Raw genomic sequence first — 22,778 nt, forward strand, 5'->3', positions numbered from 1 at the left:
GTCTCAGAGCGGGGGTGGGGGTGCGGGGTGGGGGGGAGGTGGAAACGATGACTACACCCCACCCTGAGGGAGGATGGCCCACACTCCTGCTCCCGTCCCTCACACGCCACTTTTCATTTTTTAAGTCTTAAAATCACTTGAGAGAACTGGGAAAGGTGCTAATAATAAAATTTCCTAAACAGAGAATCTGTGGGCCATACTCAAAATCCCAAAATGTGCTTGAAGACCTACTATGTAAAAACTCCAGAATCTAACAAAAATCCTAATCTACTGGCTATGAATTCCTGTTATAAAAGATATGTAGAATGTCAAAGAAGTGGAACACAATATTCATAAAATTAAACTCCATCCTGAATATTATCATCTTTTACAATGCAAAAATCCCTGAGAAAGACTATCCAAATAGCAGATGACTCGTAATTCAGGTTCCCAAGGAAACAGAGTCTGAGACTGATATCTGCAAGCAGGTTTACTGGGGAGTGCTCTCAAGAACACCTGTGTAGGCACAGAGGCAGCATGACTGGGCCAAGGGAGAAGCTGAACAGTACTGATCAATAACAGTTGCAAGAGCAGCCTCAGCTAAGCCTACTAAGAGTCCTGAAGCTAGAATGACCCTTCATGTTAGTCTCTAATCAAGGCAAGAGGATGATTCTTTGCATCCCCCACCATCAACCAGGAATGAAATGCAGGCGGCTTCCAGGAAGGGGACATAAATTTGGGTGAGGCAGCCATGATCCCAAGCAACTAAGAGAATGTGTCTCTATCCTGAAGAGGTATCTGTGGCCCACACCAAAGCATCCACTACAATGAATGTACCTTACTTGCATTTGAGATACGCATAAAGGGCTATACACTGGGGAAAGGGAGTGGGGGAGGGAACTCAACAGAAAAGGAGACTTACTCTCTTCTGGAGCCTACTATGTGGCAGGTGCTGTGATCGTCATGCTACATGAGCTATGGGATTTTATCACTGAATCCTTGCTTCCTGAAGACAGTGTTTTTTTTCTCAGCAAAGAGGCTAGGAAACAGGGTGAAAGGTATCAGGATTTGTTATGTAACACTTAAAATGCTACTTTGTGGTTGCAAATGGTCTGCAGACTCAAAATCCTGGTACTTCCGTGATTTTCAACTAATACTTTTACCCTGAAAAGCACTTTAGAAATCACCTAGGTGGTGCCCTCATTGAGCAGATAAGGAAAGTGAAGCCAAGAGAAGCTCATGATTTGCCTAAGATCACACTGATAGCAGAATTTAGAACGTGAACTCAAGTCTTTTGATTCCAAATTCAGTGATTTCTCTACTTGATGTGGTGCCTTTACATTCAAAAACTTAACAAAATCAAAATAACCCAGAGGCATGAATCTTATTGTAAAGCTCAGAATATCAACTTCTCCTAGATCATTTGTACTTTCAAAATCAGGCACATAAGAAACTTGAGTTTTATACTAGTTAAAGAAATGTCAATTGGTAGTGTGCTAAATGAAATATTATATCTTTCTATTAATAATAATAATAGCTAACTTACAACCTCTGTGACAGGCACAACATCAAGATCTTTATTCACATTATATCATTTAATCATCACAACAATCCTTTGGATAAAGTCAAAGGAATTGTTCCCATTTAACCAAGGGGGAAAAATAAGGTTAAAGAAACTATGTAAGTTGCTAGCTAAGATTACAAATGTAATCATGCCCAGAGCTGAGATTCCACCTGACTTAAACAAAATGCTCTCAAAGTTAAACCATCCACTATGCTACAAGCCCTATGCTTCTTCTCAATTTTCCTTTTCTGAACTTTTCAGATTTCCATGATGTACATGATTTATTTTTATAACCAGAAATATATTCTTTTATTATTTCTAAATATTCTATTTTAAAACTAAATCATTGAGAGATTAACCAAGATGGCGGAGTAGAAGGACGTGCTCTCACTCCCTCTTGCGAGAGCACCAGAATCACAACTGGCTGCTGGACAATCATTGACAGGAAGACCCTGGACTTCACCAAGGAGGATACCCCACGTCCAAGGACAGAGGAGAAGCCACAGTGAGACGGTAGGAGGGGCGCAATCAGAGTAAAATCAAATCCCATAACTACTGGGTGGGTGACTCACAGACTGGCGAACACTTATACCACAGAAGTCCACCCACTGGAGTGAAGGTTCTGAGCCCCACGTCAGGCTTCCCAACCTGGGGGTCCGGCAACGGGAGGAGGAATTCCTAGAGAATCAGACTTTGAAGCCTAGTGGGAATTGATTGCAGGACTTTGACAGGACTGGGGGAAACAGAGACCCCACTCTTGGAGGGCACACACAAAGTAATGTGTGCATCGGGACCCAGGGGAAGGAGCAGTGACCCTGGGGGAGACTGAACCAGACCTACCTGCTGGTGTTGGGGGGTCTCCTGCAGAGGCGAGTGGTGGCTCTGTTTCACCGTGGGGATAAGGACACTGGCAGCAGAGGTTCTGGGAAGTTCTCCTTGGCGTGAGCCCTCCCAGAGTCTGCCATTAACCCCACCAAAGAGCACGGGTAGGCTCCAGTGTTGGGTTGCCTCAGGCAAAACAACCAACAGGGAGGGAACCCAGCCCCACCCATCAACAGTCAAGTGGATTAAGGTTTTACTGAGCTCTGACCGCCACAGCAACAGGGAGGGAACCCAGCCCCACCCATCAACAGTCAAGTGGATTAAGGTTTTACTGAGCTCTGACCGCCACAGCAACAGTCAGCTCTACCCACCACCAGAGCCTCCCATCAAGCCTCTTAGATAGCCTCAACCACCAGAGGGCAGACAACAGAAGCAAGAAAAACTATAATCCTGCAGCCTGTGGACCAAAAACCACATTCACAGAAAGACAGACAAGATGAAAAGGCAGAGGGCTAGGTACCAGATGAAGGAACAAGAAAAAACCCCAGAAAAACAACTAAATGAAGTGGAGATAGGCAACCTTCCAGAAAAAGAATTCAGAATAATGATAGTGAAGATGATCCAGGACCTCGGAATAAGAATGGAGGCAAAGATTGAGAAGATGCAAGAAATGATTAACAAAGACCTAGAAGAATTAAAGAACAAACAAACAGAGATAACCAATACAATAACTGAAATGAAAACTACACTAGAAGGAATCAATAGCAGAATAACTGAGGCAGAAGAATGGATAAGTGACCTGGAAGACAGAATGGTGGAATTCACTGCTGCGGAACAGACTAAAGAAAAAAGAATGAAAAGAAATGAAGACAGCCTAAGAGACCTCTGGGACAACATTAAACGCAACAACATTCGCATTATAGGGGTCCCAGAAGGAGAAGACAGAGAGAAAGGACCAGAGAAAATATTTGAAGAGATTATAGTCGAAAACTTCCCTAACATGGGAAAGGAAATAGCCACCCAAGTCCAGGAAGCGCAGAGAGTCCCATACAGAATAAACCCAAGGAGAAACACGCCGAGACACATAGTAATCAAAGTGGCAAAAATTAAAGACAAAGAAAAATTATTGAAAGCAGCAAGGGAAAAACGACAAATAACATACAAGGGAACTCCCATAAGGTTAACAGCTGATTTCTCAGCAGAAACTCTGCAAGCCAGAAGGGAGTGGCATGATATACTTAAAGTGATGAAAGGGAAGAACCTACAACCAAGATTACTCTACCCGGCAAGGATCTCATTTAGATTTGATGGAGAAATCAAAAGCTTTACAGACAAGCAAAAGCTAAGAGAATTCAGCACCACCAACCAGCTCTACAACAAATGCTAAAGGAACTTCTCTAAGTGGGAAACACAAGAGAAGAAAAGGACCTACAAAAACAAACCCCAAACAATTAAGAAAATGGTCATAGGAACATACATATCGATAATTACCTTAAACGTGAATGGATTAAATGCCCCAACCAAAAGACATAGACTGGCTGAATGGATACAAAAACAAGACCCATATATATGCTGTCTACAAGAGACCCACTTTAGACCTAGGGACACATACAGACTGAAAGTGAGGGGATGGAAAAAGATATTCCATGCAAATGGAAATCAAAAGAAAGCTGGAGTAGCTATACTCATATCAGATAAAATAGACTTTAAAATAAAGAATGTTACAAGAGACAAGGAAGGACACTACATAATGATCCAGGGATCAATCCAAGAAGAAGATATAACAATTATAAATATATATGCACCCAACATAGGAGCACCTCAATACATAAGGCAACTGCTAACAGCTATAAAAGAGGAAATCGACAGTAACACAATAATAGTGGGGGACTTTAACACCTCACTTACACCAATGGACAGATCATCCAAAATGAAAATAAATAAGGAAACAGAAGCTTTAAATGACACAATAGACCAGATAGATTTAATTGATATATATAGGACATTCCATCCAAAAACAGCAGATTACACGTTCTTCTCAAGTGCGCACGGAACATTCTCCAGGATAGATCACATCTTGGGTCACAAATCAAGCCTTGGTAAATTTAAGAAAATTGAAATCATATCAAGCATCTTTTCTGACCACAACGCTATGAGATTAGAAATGAATTACAGGGAAAAAAACGTAAAAAGGACAAACACATGGAGGCTAAACAATACGTTACTAAAAAACCAAGAGATCACTGAAGAAATCAAAGAGGAAATAAAAAAATACCTAGAGACAAATGACAATGAAAACACGACGACCCAAAACCTATGGGATGCAGCAAAAGCGGTTCTAAGAGGGAAGTTTATAGCTATACAAGCCTACCTAAAGAAACAAGAAAAATCTCAAGTAAACAATCTAACCTTACACCTAAAGAAACTAGAGAAAGAAGAACAAACAAAACCCAAAGTTAGCAGAAGGAAAGAAATCATAAAGATCAGAGCAGAAATAAATGAAATAGAAACAAAGAAAACAATAGCAAAGATCAATAAAACTAAAAGTTGGTTCTTTGAGAAGATAAACAAAATTGATAAGCCATTAGCCAGACTCATCAAGAAAAAGAGGGAGAGGACTCAAATCAATGAAATCAGAAATGAAAAAGGAGAAGTTACAACAGACACTGCAGAAATACAAAGCATCCTAAGAGACTACTACAAGCAACTTTATGCCAATAAAATGGACAACCTGGAAAAAATGGACAAATTCTTAGAAAGGTATAACCTTCCCAGACGGAATCAGGAAGAAACAGAAAATATGAACAGACCAATCACAAGTAATGAAATTGAAACTGTGATTAAAAATCTTCCAACAAACAAAAGTCCAGGACCAGATGGCTTCACAGGTGAATTCTATCAAACATTTAGAGAAGAGCTAACACCCATCCTTCTCAAACTCTTCCAAAAAATTGCAGAGGAAGGAACACTCCCAAACTCATTCTATGAGGCCACCATCACCCTGATACCAAAACCAGACAAAGACACTACAAAAAAAGAAAATTACAGACCAATATCACTGATGAATATAGATGCAAAAATCCTCAACAAAATACTAGCAAACAGAATCCAGCAACACATTAAAGGATCATACACCACGATCAAGTGGGATTTATCCCAGGGATGCAAGGATTCTTCAATATATGCAAATCAATCAATGTGATACACCATATTAACAAATTGAAGAATAAAAACCATATGATCATCTCAATAGATGCAGAAAAAGCTTTTGACAAAATTCAACACCCATTTCTGATAAAAACTCTCCAGAAAGTGGGCATAGAGGGAACCTACCTCAACATAATAAAGGCCATATATGACAAACCCACAGCAAACATCATTCTCAATGGTGAAAAACTGAAAGCATTTCCTCTAAGGTCAGGAACGAGACAAGGATGTCCACTCTCACCACTATTATTCAACATAGTTCTGGAAGTCCTAGCCACGGCAATCAGAGAAGAAAAAGAAATAAAAGGAATACAAATTGGAAAAGAAGAAGTAAAACTGTCACTGTTTGCGGATGACATGATACTATACACAGAGAATCCTAAAACTGCCACCAGAAAACTGCTAGAGCTAATTAATGAATATGGTAAAGTTGCAGGATACAAAATTAATGCACAGAAATCTCTTGCATTCCTATACACTAATGATGAAAAATCTGAAAGAGAAATTATGGAAACACTCCCATTTACCATTGCAACAAAAAGAATAAAATACCTAGGAATAAACCTACCTAGGGAGACAAAAGACCTGCATGCAGAAAACTATAAGACACTGATGAAAGAAATTAAGGATGATACCAACAGATGGAGAGATATACCATGTTCTTGGATTGGAAGAATCAACATTGTGAAAATGAGTATACTACCCAAAGCAATCTACAGATTCAATGCAATCCCTATCAAATTACCAATGGCATTTTTTACGGAGCTAGAACAAATCATCTTAAAATTTGTATGGAGACACAAAAGACCCCGAATAGCCAAAGCAGTCTTGAGGGAAAAAAATGGAGCTGGAGGAATCAGACTCCCTGACTTCACACTATACTACAAAGCTACAGTAATCAAGACAATATGGTACTGGCACAAAAACAGAAACATAGATCAATGGAACAAGATAGAAAGCCCAGAGATTAACCCACGCACCTATGGTCAACTAATCTATGACAAAGGAGGCAAAGATATACAATGGAGAAAAGACAGTCTCTTCAATAAGTGGTGCTGGGAAAACTGGACAGCTACATGTAAAAGAATGAAATTAGAATACTCCCTAACACCATACACAAAAATAAACTCAAAATGGATTAGAGACCTAAATATAAGACTGGACACTATAAAACTCTTAGAGGAAAACATAGGAAGAACACTCTTTGACATAAATCACAGCAAGATCTTTTTTGATCCACCTCCTAGAGTAATGGAAATAAAAACAAAAATAAACAAGTGGGACCTAATGAAACTTAAAAGCTTTTGCACAGCAAAGGAAACCATAAACAAGACGAAAAGACAACCCTCAGAATGGGAGAAAATATTTGCAAATGAATCAACGGACAAAGGATTAATCTCCAAAATATATAAACAGCTCATTCAGCTCAATATCAAAGAAACAAACACCCCAATCCAAAAATGGGCAGAAGACCTAAATAGACATTTCTCCAAAGAAGACATACAGACGGCCACGAAGCACATGAAAAGCTGCTCAACATCACTAATTATTAGAGAAATGCAAATCAAAACTACAATGAGGTATCACCTCACTCCTGTTAGAATGGGCATCACCAGAAAATCTACAAACAACAAATGCTGGAGAGGGTGTGGAGAAAAGGGAAACCTCTTGCACTGTTGGTGGGAATGTAAATTGATACAGCCACTATGGAGAACAATATGGAGGTTCCTTAAAAAACTAAAAATAGAATTACCATATGACCCAGCAATCCCACTACTGGGCATATACCCAGAGAAAACCGTAATTCAAAAAGACACATGCACCCGAATGTTCATTGCAGCACTATTACAATAGCCAGGTCATGGAAGCAACCTAAATGCCCATCAACAGACAAATGGATAAAGAAGAGGTGGTACATATATACAATGGAATATTACTCAGCCATAAAAAGGAACGAAATTGAGTCATTTGTTGAGACGTGGATGGATCTAGAGACTGTCATACAGAGTGAAGTAAGTCAGAAAGAGAAAAACAAATATCGTATATTAATGCATGTATGCGGAACCTAGAAAAATGGTACAGATGAGCCAGTTTGCAGGGCAGAAGTTGAGACACAGATGTAGAGAATGGACATATGGACACCAAGGGGGGAAAACTGCGGTGAGGTGGGGATGGTGGTGTGCTGAATTGGGCGACTGGGATTGACATGTATACACTGATGTGTATAAAACTGATGCCTAATAAGAACCTGCAGTATAAAAAAACAAACAAAACAACTAATACTAAACTTTCATTGGGTTATTTGTATGGAAATATGTTAATATAAATGTTTCAGACATTACATGAAATTTCTAAAAATCTTATATTTGTATTTGTATGGAAATATGTATGGAAATATGTTAATATAAATGTTTCAGACATTACATGAAATTTCTAAAAATCTTATATTTGTATTTGTATGGAAATATGTTAATATAAATGTTTCAGACATTACATGAAATTTCTAAAAATCTTATATGTTCTGGTATAATGTTATAAGTCATAATCCTAGTTATTACTTTAAAATGTATATCTCAGAAATAACTAATTTTCTTGTCAACTGCTTTATTATGAACTTTCATCAAATCTTTAACCGTGGTCATTTTTAAGTCTTTTGTCATTTACAGACAGTTCTGGGTGTACTCTGATGATTTTGCAAATATGTTCCTATAAAAGGGTTTCATCTTCAAGAAATTCATGGAAAAGACTCTGACAAGTACAGGTTTCTGGTAACTGACTGTACTGCTGAACTGAATGAATAAGCATTTTCAGAACTCTAATGAAAAACTGATGAACTCATAAAAGTGCTAACAAAAGATCAAGATGAAAAAAAAAATTAATTACATGGGACTGAGTGAACTGATGAGGATGAGTATAATTTTTGTGACTTTCTGTCTGAATTTAAAAAAAAAAAAATCCCACAAGGACTCAGAGGCAAAGAATATACAAATCAATTTTCACTGCAAAGTAAAGGAGCTGTTACAGTGGAGGATTACTGGACTGAATGTCAATATTATGACATAGTATGAGTGTGTTTCATGTTTGGTAATTGCAATCATTGTTGCTTTTGTTGTGGTCATCCATGTACAATGCTTGGTGTCAGTCTATTTATCTCTTGTAAAAATAAAATACAGTGTGTGTGTGTGAAAAAAAAAAAAAAAAGAATCACAGATCAGCAGCTCTGCAAGGAATCTAGGGGGTCACTGGATGTGACTTTCTCACTTCATAGATAAAACTGAGACCCAGCAAGGTTTAAGCAATTTGATGAACTCAGATCTCTGGATGCCTAATTCCCCATTAAAGCCCCTTTCTCCCTGTTGCACACCTGCACTCCTGGAAAGCAACGCCACTCAGGAAACCCTGGTTTGAATGAGTGAAGTGTATGATGGTCAAAACAATCAATCAATCAAACAAATAAAACAGCAGGTCCACGCAAAAAAAAAAAAAAAAAAAAAACTAAATCATTGCTTTAAATATTTGGAAGTTGCAAACAGATATAACAAGGTTTTATCAGAAAAATTAATGTCTTATAGAACAAAATAAACCCATACTTCCTTATCAGAGGTCCAACTCAATACGATTACCTCTTAATCAATCCCCCACAACAGAGTGTGTTTTGGCATAACACTACACAAAGTCAGGAATTCTTAAAACACTTTCCAAATATTATTTAGCTAATAAAGTCCCTATAAAGTATCACTGAGACGCTAGAAAAACTTTTATATTAGCATACTTATGTAAAACTTAACCATAGTCTAATATTAAACATTGAAACGAGGGAAAGGATGTGGTTTTTATTAAATTCCATCTGCTGCTATGACCCATGCAATACTTAAACAGATGTCTATGCAACTAAGTTATTCATGTTCAATATGTCAATCAATCACAGTGTAAGCAATGGCCATGGATCTATCCCAAAGTAAGTTATCCTACCGCAGCCCATACTGAGAACATAGTCCAAGACAGCCAGGGTATATGACCCCATGTCTACTGCCAATCGACCAAATGTGATCACCTGGACCCAAAAGCAGCCATTCACAAGCTAGCTAGCAACCAATAAAATGGCTCAGTGGCAAAACAGACAAACAAACAAACCCCAGCGTGAACAATGAACTACTGCTGAGCTCCATGCTTAGGCCTTTAAACTGCAAACTTTGAAGAGAAATGACTGACTAGTTACACAGAGACTTCCCTGGTGGTCCAATGGTTAAGACTCCACGCTCCCAACGCAGGGGCCCAGGTTCGATCCCTGGTCAGGGAACTAGATCTCGCGTGCCGCAACAAAGAGCCCGAATGTCACAACTAAAAAAAGATCCCACATGCCACAACGAAGATCCCATGAGCCGCAACAAAGATCTTGCACGCAGCAACGAAGATCTCACGTGCTGCAACTAAGACCCAGCACAGCCAAATAAATAAATAAATATTAAAAAAAAAAAAATTAGCCACACAAACTGGCACTAAACAGATACACATCAAAGTCATGAGGTAAATAAGAGCACAGGAGGGACTTAAGTAAATCAAAGTTATAACCCAGCCAAAGTTTCAAAAGACCACTGACTCTTGAGAATGCAGAAGCTATGAAGGAAAAAACTAGAATAGAGGGTAAGAAAACTAGCTGGCACCAAATGAACCTAACCAGAACTATAATCACTATTTCAGAGCCACAGTAAAGCTCATTTCTAGAATGATCTGTAAAAGATGTGTTTCATGGTATCACAATTCCTAAAAGGAGGACTCCTAAGAATCAAATGACCTCAGTCCACTCCCAACCTCAGCTGACTAAACCAGCAGCAGACACCTGACCCAGAGGAAGCAACTCCATCATTGGCCAGCCAGAGACCTACGCGTGACCCAACAAGAAAAGATGAGGAGGACATTTTTGATTCTTCTCTTGGGGTTTGGAAATTGAGACATTTGGCCAGTTGGCTATGCAAAGGTAAGGTGAAAAGCAAGTAGAATCATGTGGTCAGATGGCCATTTGAGGTCTTGAGCATACTAAGCAAGGAGCAGCGAGGAGATGGACACAGAGATGCAGAGGCAAAATGCCAGTGGTCCAGGAGATTGTGTGAGACAGAGGGGAGCACTGCCTCTGCCCTGACACCTTTCTAGGTTCTACTGTCTAGAGACCCAACTGTACAGCAATTCTTATTCTTAGATCACTTTGAAACCTTACAATAAATCCTCCTTTCAATTTAGACTGATTTGAGGAAGTTTATAATCCTTGAAAATAAAAAGCACTCATTAGAATGTTGTCCAAGGATGACAGATTACATTCATGCATTTAATATTTAATTACTGTTTCCTCTCCTCCATATATCTTGGAAGAATAGTCTGCACTCCCTGTTTCTACGCCCTTACTGCCCAGCCAATCATTTCTCGCCATGACTCTCCTGAAACTGAACTAGGTGTGACCTAACTGTTCCATTCAGTGGATACTTCTCAGTCCTTATTTGAATTGACATCTCTTCAACATTCACACATATCTAATACTTGCCTCCACTTGTCTCCTGAGTGCTGGACCTACATATTTCCACCTGCCTAGTGAACATCTCTGTTGGGATGTCCATACCTCTAGTTCACACTCGTCTTCCTCCCCAAACCTGTTCTTCCTCCTCCTCTATTCTTCACCTTAGTTCCTTCCCCCAAGACTACTCACAAGTCAGTAAGTCCTATTAATTCTCCTAACTTTCTTGAAAATCTGTTCTTTCTCTATCCCCAAAGCCATTGTCTGATTCAAGCTTTCATCATCCCGTGGATTGACAACGAGAGATGCAGAAATTCTGATTCAATGGAGGGACTTGGGAATCTTTTTTTTCTTTTTCTTTTTTTCTTCTCTTTTTTTAAGGATTCCAAATGATTCTAATGTGCAACAATTTTAGGAACTAAAACGTTATTACTTTCTAGCTGGTCTCTCCCTTTATGGAGCCAGCCTCTCTACACAGCTACCAAGTCAACATGTATTACTGAAAATACACCAAGTATCAAACATTAATGTAGGTCCTACACACTAAGAAAGAAAAACTAAATCCCCACCCTAAGGGAGCTCAGTCTAGTAGTGGAGAAGTCAAGTATCACAAGAACAATGGAATAAGTTTTGCAGAGATCTATATACTAAGTGTTTTAGTATACTGAGCTACTATACACTAAGTGTTTATTGAATGCTGATACTGTGGTGAGTCTTCATGAACATTATTTCATTTAATCCTTCTACAATACTGTAAAGTACATATTATGCTCATTTTGCAGATAAAGCAGCTGGGTCTCAAAGAGCTTGAAATTTTGCACAAGATCTCACGCTCATGAATAGAGGAGGCCAGGGCTTAAACGATGGTCTAATTCCAAAAGCCCATTCTCTTAATTAGTATGGGGTGCTTTGGGAGAAAGAAAAAAGAGCAAGCAACTAACTCCTAGTATCCCCTAAACTGAGCAGTGTGGACAAGTAATGGTAGGGCACTCACAGCAGAATAAAGAGCTTCTACAGAGATGTGAAGGGATGAGAGATCAGGGGAAGTTGTGTGAAACACAGTTAGTGAGGATGGCAAGGTCAGTGAATGTACAGAGGTACGTGGAGATGAGCCTGAAATGGAATCTTTTTTCCCAAGGAACCAGAGCAGTATCGGCCTTGCATGCCAAAGTAAAGAGTCTGGACATCTCCTATGGGCACTGAGTTGTCACCAACAGATTTTAGACAGAAGACTGATTCACCTGATACACTTTTTATAAGGATCATAAGGGGAAAATATTTTTGGAGGGTTTTCCTTATTACAAATTTGATTATTTAAAAACTTTCCATGGCTCCATATTGTCTACTGTATAAAGTCCAAAATCCTTTCCAGTCTCATCTCATAACTATCCCCATCCACATGCGAAATATTCACAATTCCCCTATGCTGTGCTAGGCTGCTTCAGGTTTTTGCATTTGCCTGGTCACTGTCTGTACAAATGCCTTCTCTCCCTTGTTGCTCCTTGCCCGAGTCTCTCCAGCTTCAGTAAGGCCTTTAACCATCTCCATTCCGTCTCCCTCCCTCCTCCTTTCACCACAGAATTACTTTTTCTTTTGTGCTCACATTCTTCCTCTGTATATCTATTGCCACATCACACTGCTTTGTAATTATTTAAGTATCTGTCTCCCCCATTAAATCTCTGCCAGCCCAGCACAGTAATGAGCACAGAATAAATGTTCAACAGTATGACAAATGACTTTCTACACACACACACACACACACACACACACACACACACACACACGAAGTTAAAAAAAAAAGATAACAAGGGAGTGATAAGAAAAGCATTCCTTGAAGAAATCTGGAGTATGTAATAACAAAAAACCAACATTAGCAGCAAATAACATTTATAGAGTTTACTGTGTGCCAGATACAGTTGTAAAACCTTCACATGTATTAATTCATTTAATCCTCACAACAACTCTATGAGAAGGGTACTATTATTATGACTATTTTAATGAGCCACAGAGAAGTCAAGTTACTTGCCCAAAGCTACCAGCTAGTAAATAGGGTGCAGATGCCACCCCAGGCAGTCTGGCTCCAGAGTTCAGGTTCTTTTTTGTTTGTTGTTTTTTTCAGAGTTCAGGTTTTTTTACCAATAATTATATTGGGTTGGCCAAAAGGTTCATTCGGTTTTTTCCGTAAGATGGCTCTAGTGGCACTTAGTCATCTTTAACTTCATTCAAAACAATTTTGTGGGCTTCCCTGGTGGCGCAGTGGTTGAGAATCTGCCTGCCAATGCAGGGGACACGGGTTCGAGCCCTGGTCTGGGAAGATCTCACATGCTGCGGAGCAACTAAGCCCGTATGCCACAACTACTGAGCCTGCGCGTCTGGAGCCTGTGCTCCGCAACAAGAGAGGCTGCGATAGTGAGAGGCCCGCGCACCGCGATTAAGAGTGGCCCCCGCTTGCCGCAACTAGAGAAAGCCCTCGCACAGAAACGAAGACCCAACACAGCCAAAAATAAATAAATAATAAATAAGTGAAGTTCTTATAAAAAAAAAAATTTTGTTAGACTGTATGTGACAGCGTCATATCAGCGTGCGTTAAAAAAAACTTATCAAAATCAGTGAATTTTTGTGTAGCCACTTTAATGTTGAAGATGGAAGAAAAAAAAGCAACATTTCGGCATATTATGCTTTATTATTTCAAGAAAGGTAAAAACGCAACCGAAATGCAAAAAGAAAGATTTGTGCAGTGTATGGAGAAGGTACTGTGACTGAACATGTCAAAAGTGGTTTGCAAAGTTTTGTGCTGGAGATTTCTCACTGGACGATGCTCAGGGTCAGGTACACCAGTTGAAGCGATTTGATAGCGATCAAATAGAGACATTAACTGAGAACAATCAACGTTATACCATGCGGGAGATGGCCGACATACTCAAAAGACATACTCAAAATATCCAAACCAAGCGTTGAAAATCATTTGCACCAGCTTGGTTATGTTAATCGCTTTGATGTTTGGGTTCACATAAATTAAGGGGAAAAAACCTTCTTGACCATATTTCCACAAGCCATTCTCTACTTAAACGTAATGAAAACTTTCCGTTTTTTAAAACAAATTGTGATGGGCGATTAAAAGTGGATACCGTAAAATAATGTGCAACGGAAGAGATCGTGGGGAAGAGAAATGAAACACCACCAGCCACACCAAAGGCCAGTCTTCATCCAAAGAAGGTGATGTTGTGTATATGGTGGGATTGGAAGGGAGTCCTCTATTATGAGCTCCTTCCAGAAAACCAAAAAATTAATTCCAACAAGTACTGCTCCTAATTAGACCAACTGAAAGCAGCACTCGACGAAAAGCGTCCAGAATTAGTCAACAGAAAACGCATAATCTTCCATCAGGATAACACAAGACCACATGTTTCTTTCATGACCAGGCAAAAACTGTTACAGCTTGGCTGGGAAGTTCTGATTCATCCACCGTGTTCACCAGACATTGCACCTTCGGATTTCCATTTAGGTCTTTACAAAATTCTCTTAATGGAAAAAATTTCAATTCCCTGGAAGACTGTAAAAGGCACCTGGAACAGTTCTTTGCTCAAAAAGATAAAAAGTTTTGGGAAGATGGAATTATGAAGTTGCCTGAAAAATGGCAGAAAGTAGTGGAACAAAAGGGTGAATACGTTATTCAATAAATTTCTTGGTGAAAATGAAAAACGTGTCTTTTATTTTTACTTAAAATCCGAAGGCACTTTTTGGCTAACTCAATACTATCTCTTTAGCTCAAGCAAAAGACACCAGTATAAGGAAACAGTTCTAGCCTTGGTTCTTTTATATCTTAATCTCTTTTTTATTCTTAACACACTAAAAATAAATCTACACAGTAAGAAAAAATTCCACTTCTTAAAATTTGCTTCAATAAATGAGTAATAATTTCATCAAACTTAAATGTGTAAATAATCTGGGACGCCTTCCCTAACATCTTAGTTTAGATCAGGGCCCTCTTGCTGTACACTCTTGGGGCTCCCTGTGCTTTCCTTCCTAACATTCACCCAAGGATGTGACCATATACTTATGTGATTCTTTGAACAGTTCCTCTGTCCTCCCCTGGATACTCAGCTCCACAGAGGTTCATGTCTATTTTACTCATCAATGCAGCTTCAGCATATAGTAGACCCATAATAGATGTTTGAGAAGTAGATATGTCCAAAAGGCTTCCCTATTCATCACTTCTTTTTTTCTGCTCATGTTGCCATCATCATAATGCAAATCATAATTACTTAGTGCCAAAAATATTAAAATCAATCTCATCTGATCTCCGCCTATATTCTCTTATGGTTTTATACATCTCATGCAACACTGACAAATTAATCTTCCTAAACATTCCTTTACTTGTTCAAAAAATATTAACTCCTACTATGTGCCTAAAGGAAACCAGAACGACACCCCAAAACATGTCACTTTGGCATATTGATTATTTTTAATTAAAGGCATTTAAGAACCAGCAGGTACAAGAAGAACATTCTGGGGACTTCCCTGGTGATGCAGTGGTTACGAATCTGCCTGCCAATGCAGGGGACACGGGTTCGAGCCCTGGTCTGGGAAGATCCCACGTGCCACGGAGCAACTGGGCCCGTGAGCCACAACTACTGAGCCAGCGCGTCTGGAGCCTGTGCTCGGCAACAAGAGAGGCCGCGACAGTGAGAGGCCCGCGCACCGCGATGAAGATTTATTGATTGATTGCTATGTTGGGTCTTCGTTTCTGTGCGAGGGCGTCCTCTAGTTGCGGCAAGTGGGGGCCACTCTTCATCGCGGTGCGCGGGCCTCTCACTGTCGCGGCCTCTCTTGTTGCGGAGCACGGGCTCCAGACGCGCTGGCTCAGTAGTTGTGGCTCACGGGCCCAGTTGCTCCGCGGCACGTGGGATCTTCCCAGACCAGGGCTCGAACCCGTGTCCCCTGCATTGGCAGGCAGATTCGTAACCACTGCATCACCAGGGAAGCCCCCTCAATAATTTTTATATTGACTATATGTTCAAATATTTTAGATATATTGGGTCAAAGAAAATATATTTTAAAAAGTAATTTCACCTCTTTTCACTTTTTTAAAATGTGGCTACTAGAAGCTTTAAATTACATATGTGATTGCTATTTGCATTGGACTAGAGCTAGATGACCAAGAATCTCCACAATGAGGTGTCACACTATCTTTGTAAGTTTCTCTCTCAATTTCTTTCTGCTAAGCAGACCTCTCTCTCTAAGTCACTTGGTTTTAAGCTACTTAAGGGTAAGGATCAGTTTTACTCACTGTTGTATCTCCAGTATCTAGCACATATCCAGTGTTACAAACATTTGTTTATTGAAAGGCAATATGCAAGCAAAGGCAAGAGGGAGGGCAGGAAGAATGAAATCATTCCCACCTCTGAGTCTTTGTTTATACTGTAACTCCTTCCTAGAATGAAAGTAACTCTCTTCCTCTCCTAATCACCTTTTCAAAACCCCATCTCTTGGGCTTCCCTGGTGGCGCAGTGGTTGAGAATCTGCCTGCCAATGCAAGGGACACGGGTTCGAGCCCTGGTCTGGGAAGATCCCACATGCCGCGGAGCGATTAGGCCCGTGACCCACAATTGCTGAGCCTGCGCGTCTGGAGCCTGTGCTTCGCAACAAGAGAGGCTGCGATAGTGAGAGGCCCGTGCACCACGATGAAGAGTGGCCCCCGCCTGCCACAACTAGAAAAAGGCCTCGCACAGAAACGAAGACCAAACACAGCCATAAATAAATAAATAATTTTTTAAAAAAATTAAAAAAAAAAAAAAAAAGTCACAAACCAAAAAAAAAAAAAAAAAACAACCCTATCTCTTGCCCATTTTCTCCAAGGAGACGCTTCACTCTAACAGGTTCATTCTGATTGGTCCTCCTCTGTACTACTACAGCCTTCACTGTCTATATAATTTACTTTGGCACTTAATCATATAAGTTCCCTGAGAGAGAGGTCAGATCTCGTATTCTTCCCGTATCTTCCACAATGACTGGCATAGTGCTAACCATATGAGTTGAGTGGTTGGAGGAAAGGGCAACAAGGTGCTAAAAAAAGGAAATGGATTGAGTTGGGAAACTTGGCTCTAGTCTCAGCTTTGACATCTACTGTGTTGCCTTAGATAAATCACTCAATCTCTCACTTCCTACTTCCTCATTTTTAAAATCAGAGAGACTCATTACCCATAAAAGAAGCCTTCTATTTCCACAATTCTAGAATTAAACCCATTTTTTTCTTTAGCAATATTATTGATATATACCAATAAAAGGAAAGCTAATACACTTAAGGATCTTATTGTGATTTAACTTACTGTTAAATCACAATAAGATCCTTAAGAAAGAAATAGCAAAGAAGTTTATAAACTGCCTAAAGTACTAAATGCTGATGTCTTTCCAGCCATGAAGCACTTTAAATCCACATTTCTCTTCAAAGCCTATTAAGCACAATAATCAATACACACATATTGGAGCTACCCCAATTTTTTTTTTTTCAGATTCTTACAAGCCTCAAAGAAACACCTTTTAGTAGCTAATGGAAAAAAGAAAAAGAACCAGAAACTAAATTTTCTATAAAGTACCCTAGGACCTTATCGGTGATGTTCAAAGATGCTGAGTTACAATTGATTATAAGCACATTGTCTGTTTCTTCTTTCAAAAATGCTACTTAAAGGACACTATTCAGGGACTTCCCTGGTGGCACAGTGGTTAAGAATCCGCCTGCCAATGCAGGGGACAGAGGTTCAAGCCCTGGTCCAGGAAGACCCCACATGCTGCGGAGCAACTAAGCCCGTGTGCCACAACTACTGAAGCCCGAGCAACTAGAGCCCGTGCTCTGCAACAAAGAAGCCACCGCAATGAGAAGCCCGCGCACCACAACGAAGAGTAGCCCCTGCTCGCAGCGACTAGAGAGAAAGCCCAAGCACAGCAACGAAGACCCAACGCAGCCAAAAATAGATAAATAAATTTATTTTAAAAATATAAAAAATAAAGGACGCTATTCAGAAGAAAATTACAACAGTTAAAATGAAAAGGTCATGTGAAAACAGAATGCTAAAGGTATGCGACTTAATTTCAAAGCATGAAGACCATTTCAAACAAATCTCTAAATCAGCAACCTTAGTTTTAATCTTATATCTTATGACCTCTGCTGAGAAATAAGATTATCAGGGTGGGGTAAAATAAAATGGTTGCCATGTTACATAATTTAAAGATTCAAGTTATACTTGTTAGTAAATAGCACCTGTGGAGCTCATACTAGTAATACAAATTACAAGATTTCTTTAAGGCTTTATCCAAATGCCCCTATTAAATGCTGAGCATTAACAGTGACCCATCTATAAGAGCCGAACTCCTCCCAGGTGACTCTAGGTCCTCTCCTGATCTGGTCTGAGCTACCTCTGCAGCCTCACCTCCCACCAATCCCTGCATATCTTTTCACTCCCTAAACTTAAATGTTCACATTCCCCTTAATATTACTTGCCCCATTTTGTGACTTCTTGTCTAGGCATTTGCGGTTCCCTCAGCCCAACCTGCCCTCCACTCTTCTGAGCTGCAAATATGCCCTCCTCCCAGAAGCTTTTCCTGATTGCCCCAAAACCCTCCCACAAAGTGGCCCCCAGGCACTATTCATTCTTCTATTACAAAGAACTGCCATTACTTTTAAATGTCCACTTCCCCAACCAGCTGTGAGTCCTAAAAGGCGGGCCCATATCTTATTTAACTGGTTCCCAGCACCTAGCAGATGCTTTGCATTTACTGACACTCAATATAAGGACATTGAAAAAAAGAAAGTTAAGTGGTTAACGATGAGAAACAATTCAAACTTTCCTATAAAAGAGTATATAAATTTAAGACAGTGGTCTCAACCAGGGCAATTTTGCCCCTAGGTGACATTTGGCAAAGTCTTCAGATATTTTTGGTTGTCACAACAGGGGGGAGGGGATTTGGGAGTGCTACTGCATCTAGTGGGTAGAAGCCAGGGATGCTGCTCAATATCCTACAGTGCAAAGGACAGCCCCCAACAACCAAGAACTATCCGGTCACAAATACCAATAATGCCATGGTTAGAAAACTCAGTTGTCAACTGGCTTATTCAAGTGTGATGATTCCTTATCATATCTCAGCAATAACCAGAATAAATTCCAATTTTGTGGTTTCAGCTGAAACTTCTGTAGCCATCGATGTGTATGCACCAACACTCAAAATGATCTTTATATAATCGTAACGCTTAACAACATTAAACCGAGAGTACTGGAAAGCAGTTCATATTTCTGAAAACTAATCTACAACTACTAGAAGCTACTCTTAAGTCAGTAAACACTTTATTTATAAACTATAAAGCAAACCACAGGCGAACAAATTTTCAGCTGTGGAATTATGTGACGGAAACACAATCTGAGGCATGAGGTAATCAGTCAGTTCCTTCAGGTCTGACAAGAGAAAAAAATCTCAAAGTAGTGGAAGTAAATCACGCACAGGTGTCTTTAATGTTGAACACAGGAACTGATGACCAGTGTAAAGGGCATGCCCTCGCTACTGCCAAAATCAGCGCTTATCAAGATTTCAAAAAACTCCGACAAAACATTGCAAAAAATCATCAAATGTCAATACAGGGTGGAAGATACAGAAGTTAACTATTTCTCCCCCTGATATATGACCAAGTTCCACATGACTTGAACATTTCCCAAAGCTATGCAGGAGCAAGGACACTCCCTTTCTACATAGTGGATGACTCAACTCTCTTTGGTACATTCCTTGACTGAATGCTACAAGTTCACTAACTCCTTTTACCCTTGGAACTAGTTATCCTACTCCCTCAGTAACCAACTAATGGGTTTGGCACCAACTTTTCAGTCATTTACATTTTGTTGCACCCCATCGGTCTCAAAAAGAATTTAAGAAAAAAAAAAAAAAGCTAACCAAAACAAAAACTTGAGTAACAGTGACTCCTACAGAAAAGATTTTGTTATTCTAGGAACAGATTCCTAAACAAAACACCTACAGCTTTCCAATGCTCTAATCCTTGTATCTTCAGGCTTTTCCAGATTTGACATAGAGAGAGCACTGGCAGAAAGTAAAGGAGTGTACCGTTGGATCAAGCTGACAACGGATCTATACTTGCATGGCTCAAAAAAAGGTACTGGGCTGGGAGGGGAAAACGCATTTTTAAATGGGGGGCGTGTGGGGTAGGGGAGTTGCCAACAGTGAGTAATAGCTTCCTTCGCAGCGGACTTTAGCCAGTTAAGTGTCGGTACAGCGACTGGGCCAACGTTAGGCCTGGTTTCACCACATTACCCTGCAGTGCTGCCCAGATGAGATTAAGAATCCGCGTGAGGCAGGTGCGTGTCGGGTAAAGTTGCGGGCCACGCCGGGCGGGGCGCTGGGGGAAGAGCCGAGCTGGCCTCCCGAGGTCTCCCACCCGGCGTGCTTCAGCCCGGCGGGCGGCTGGCCGGCCGGACCCGCGGGCACTAACTCTCCATTTTCACTGCCATTCCAGAATCTGGAAGGAACGCGCCGGCGCCACACCCTCCCGCCCGGCCGCCCGCTCGCACTGACAGCCCGCGCGGGTGCGGGGCCCGGGCCTGTGCGCCGGGGGCCGCGGGGGACCCGGCCCCGCCCCGGCCTGCTGCCCCGCCACCGCCCCGCCCGCCCCCTGCCCCCCCCCCCCCCCGCGGCCCGCCCCCCCCCCCCGGCCCGCCCAGAGACGACCGAGGCCTAATCGCCGCCTGGGCTGCGGGGCCTAAAGAAGGAGGGGGCCGGCGCTGAAGAGGGGGCGGCCACGCCGCCGCCGCCTTGGTTACTCAGCGAGGCGGCAGCTTCCGCGGCCCTGGGCTCCGGCTCTCCCGCTCACGTGCTCCTGAAAGACGGTTTCACTCTCTTACCCTCTGCAAAATCCTCCTTAACATGGCTTAAACACCACCCGGCGCCGCCCCGGTGACTCTCCGAACCTTCCGCGGGGCCACTCAGTACTCGGGGGTACGCGAGAGGGAGGGACTGAGCCGGGAAAGGACTGGGAGGAGGTCGGGGCGAGGCTGTAGCGGCGGCCACTCGGGCTGCCCCGACTTCCCCACAGACGGCGAGAGGGAGCGCGCGCGAACGAGCGAAGAGGTAGCCAGCGAGCGCCCGCCCGCCAGCCTGCCGGGCCGCCCCCGTAACTGACAGCTAGGCGGACCCGCCCGCCACCGCCCCGCCCTCTCGGCCTGTCCATCTGCGGGAGGCGGGGTTGGAAGGGGCCTGGCCCGCGCCTGCGGCCAATCGGAAAAGGCGGCGGCGTGGGCGGTTGCGTGACGGACAGGCGGCAGGACGCTGGCGCCGCCGCTCCTTCCGGCGGGCTGGGGGACAACGCGGGCGCCGAACGCACGCCCGCACTCTGTCAGAGGACGCGCCCGCGCGCAGACAACGTACCCTCTAGGGGAACCTGGAGGGGGTCCCTGACTGCGACGCAAGAAGGGGTCTCTGAGCGGGTACCTGGGACGGCACCTCAGATTACTCTGTAAAATTTGTCACTGTGACCCAGGCCTTGGCCGTTCCTGAACTGGATCCTCATTTCTGCTGGAAGCGCTTGGAAGCAAAGGAGAGAATCGCAGACACGATTAACCGGTCTGATGGGCTTTTTTTCTCCCCTGGTCCAACCCCTGGCGCCTTTCCGTACTCCCTTCCTGCTTCTAATATCAGCCAAAGGGAAAGTAAAGAATCGGAAGAAAGGGTAGGAAGAAACTGGAATTTGAGTTGGTAAGAGAAGTTTGGGGTTGTCATCTTTGGACTATAGCAACAATAATGGACTGATGTCGCTAACATGTTGCACCATCTAAAGCCCACGCTTGGCCCATTCTCCTAGGGAATTTTAAATCCTCTTCTGACAATAGATGTATGAAGTGAATCGACCTTAATGCGTCTGTTTCATAGATTAAGAAAAAATAATGAGGTCACAGATAAACAGTGTGCCAAAACAAGGACGTGGACTTGGAAGTGGACTTGGACCTGACTTCCAGGCACGATGTTATTATTTAAACTCAAAAATACAGCTGCGGAATCCTACCATTCTGCCAGTATTCACGAGCCAAGAGGTTCGACTTTACCTTGAGGAGGGGGAAAGAGAAGCCTTTAATAATGTTTAAGTAGGAAAGGAGAGGAGGAGAATAACGCAACTAACCTTGCTGGGGGTGGGAGGGGAGGGTGGGGATCTGAAGTCTACCAAGCAATGAATGGAGCGCTTATTAGAAAATACCCACAGATCTTCTGAAAAAAATGCAGCAAATCTTATTTTCAAATTACTTAATGTAAAAGTGTTTTGTAAAATGTAAATAAAGCATTATATGATGTAATATGTTGTTTCCATCCAAAACATATCTGTTTTTTAATGTGTGTCTGTGTCTATAGTGCAGCAAAACAGTCGTGCCTACAACTCATACATTATTAATCACTATTGATGATAGTGCACTTAAGTACTTCCAGGCAAACATAGCAAAGCACACACTTTTCCACCTTTCCAGACACAGGTACTTTATTTTCAGACAGTATGGGAAATATTTTCACTGAAGCAGAGTGATAAAACTGTGACATAATAAATATATTGAATAGATTTGGTCTCTGCCCCTGAGTGATAGGGTGATAAGAGCATCTTTTGTTGTAATGTTTGATCTACTGAGTGGTTGGGTGTCCCTAGATAGCTTTAGGGTGGGG

At 41.7% G+C, this 22,778-nt stretch overlaps 1 protein-coding gene and 1 long non-coding RNA gene across 3 annotated transcripts in view; one reads left to right on the forward strand and one right to left on the reverse strand.

Annotated features, from left to right (window-relative positions):
• Nucleotides 1-22,421, reverse strand: part of EEA1 (early endosome antigen 1) — a 135,926-nt gene extending 113,505 nt beyond the window's left edge. Inside the window, exon 1 of one of the 2 annotated variants that reach the window (XM_036865414.1) lies at nucleotides 20,978-22,421. In XM_036865414.1, coding sequence (XP_036721309.1) covers nucleotides 20,978-21,001 — 24 coding nt within the window. In that variant the 5' untranslated portion in view covers nucleotides 21,002-22,421. The remainder of the gene's footprint in view (nucleotides 1-20,977) is intronic. The other variant, XM_036865415.1, reaches the window with a different exon arrangement.
• LOC118901801 lies at nucleotides 20,290-22,420 on the forward strand. The gene is made up of 2 exons (XR_005021472.1): nucleotides 20,290-20,434; nucleotides 20,593-22,420. It is a non-coding gene; the product is annotated as an uncharacterized LOC118901801 (long non-coding RNA).
• Nucleotides 22,422-22,778: the final 357 nt, after the last annotated feature.

Source organism: Balaenoptera musculus, chromosome 10 (assembly GCF_009873245.2).
Source record: "Balaenoptera musculus isolate JJ_BM4_2016_0621 chromosome 10, mBalMus1.pri.v3, whole genome shotgun sequence".
Lineage (NCBI taxonomy): Eukaryota > Metazoa > Chordata > Mammalia > Artiodactyla > Balaenopteridae > Balaenoptera > Balaenoptera musculus.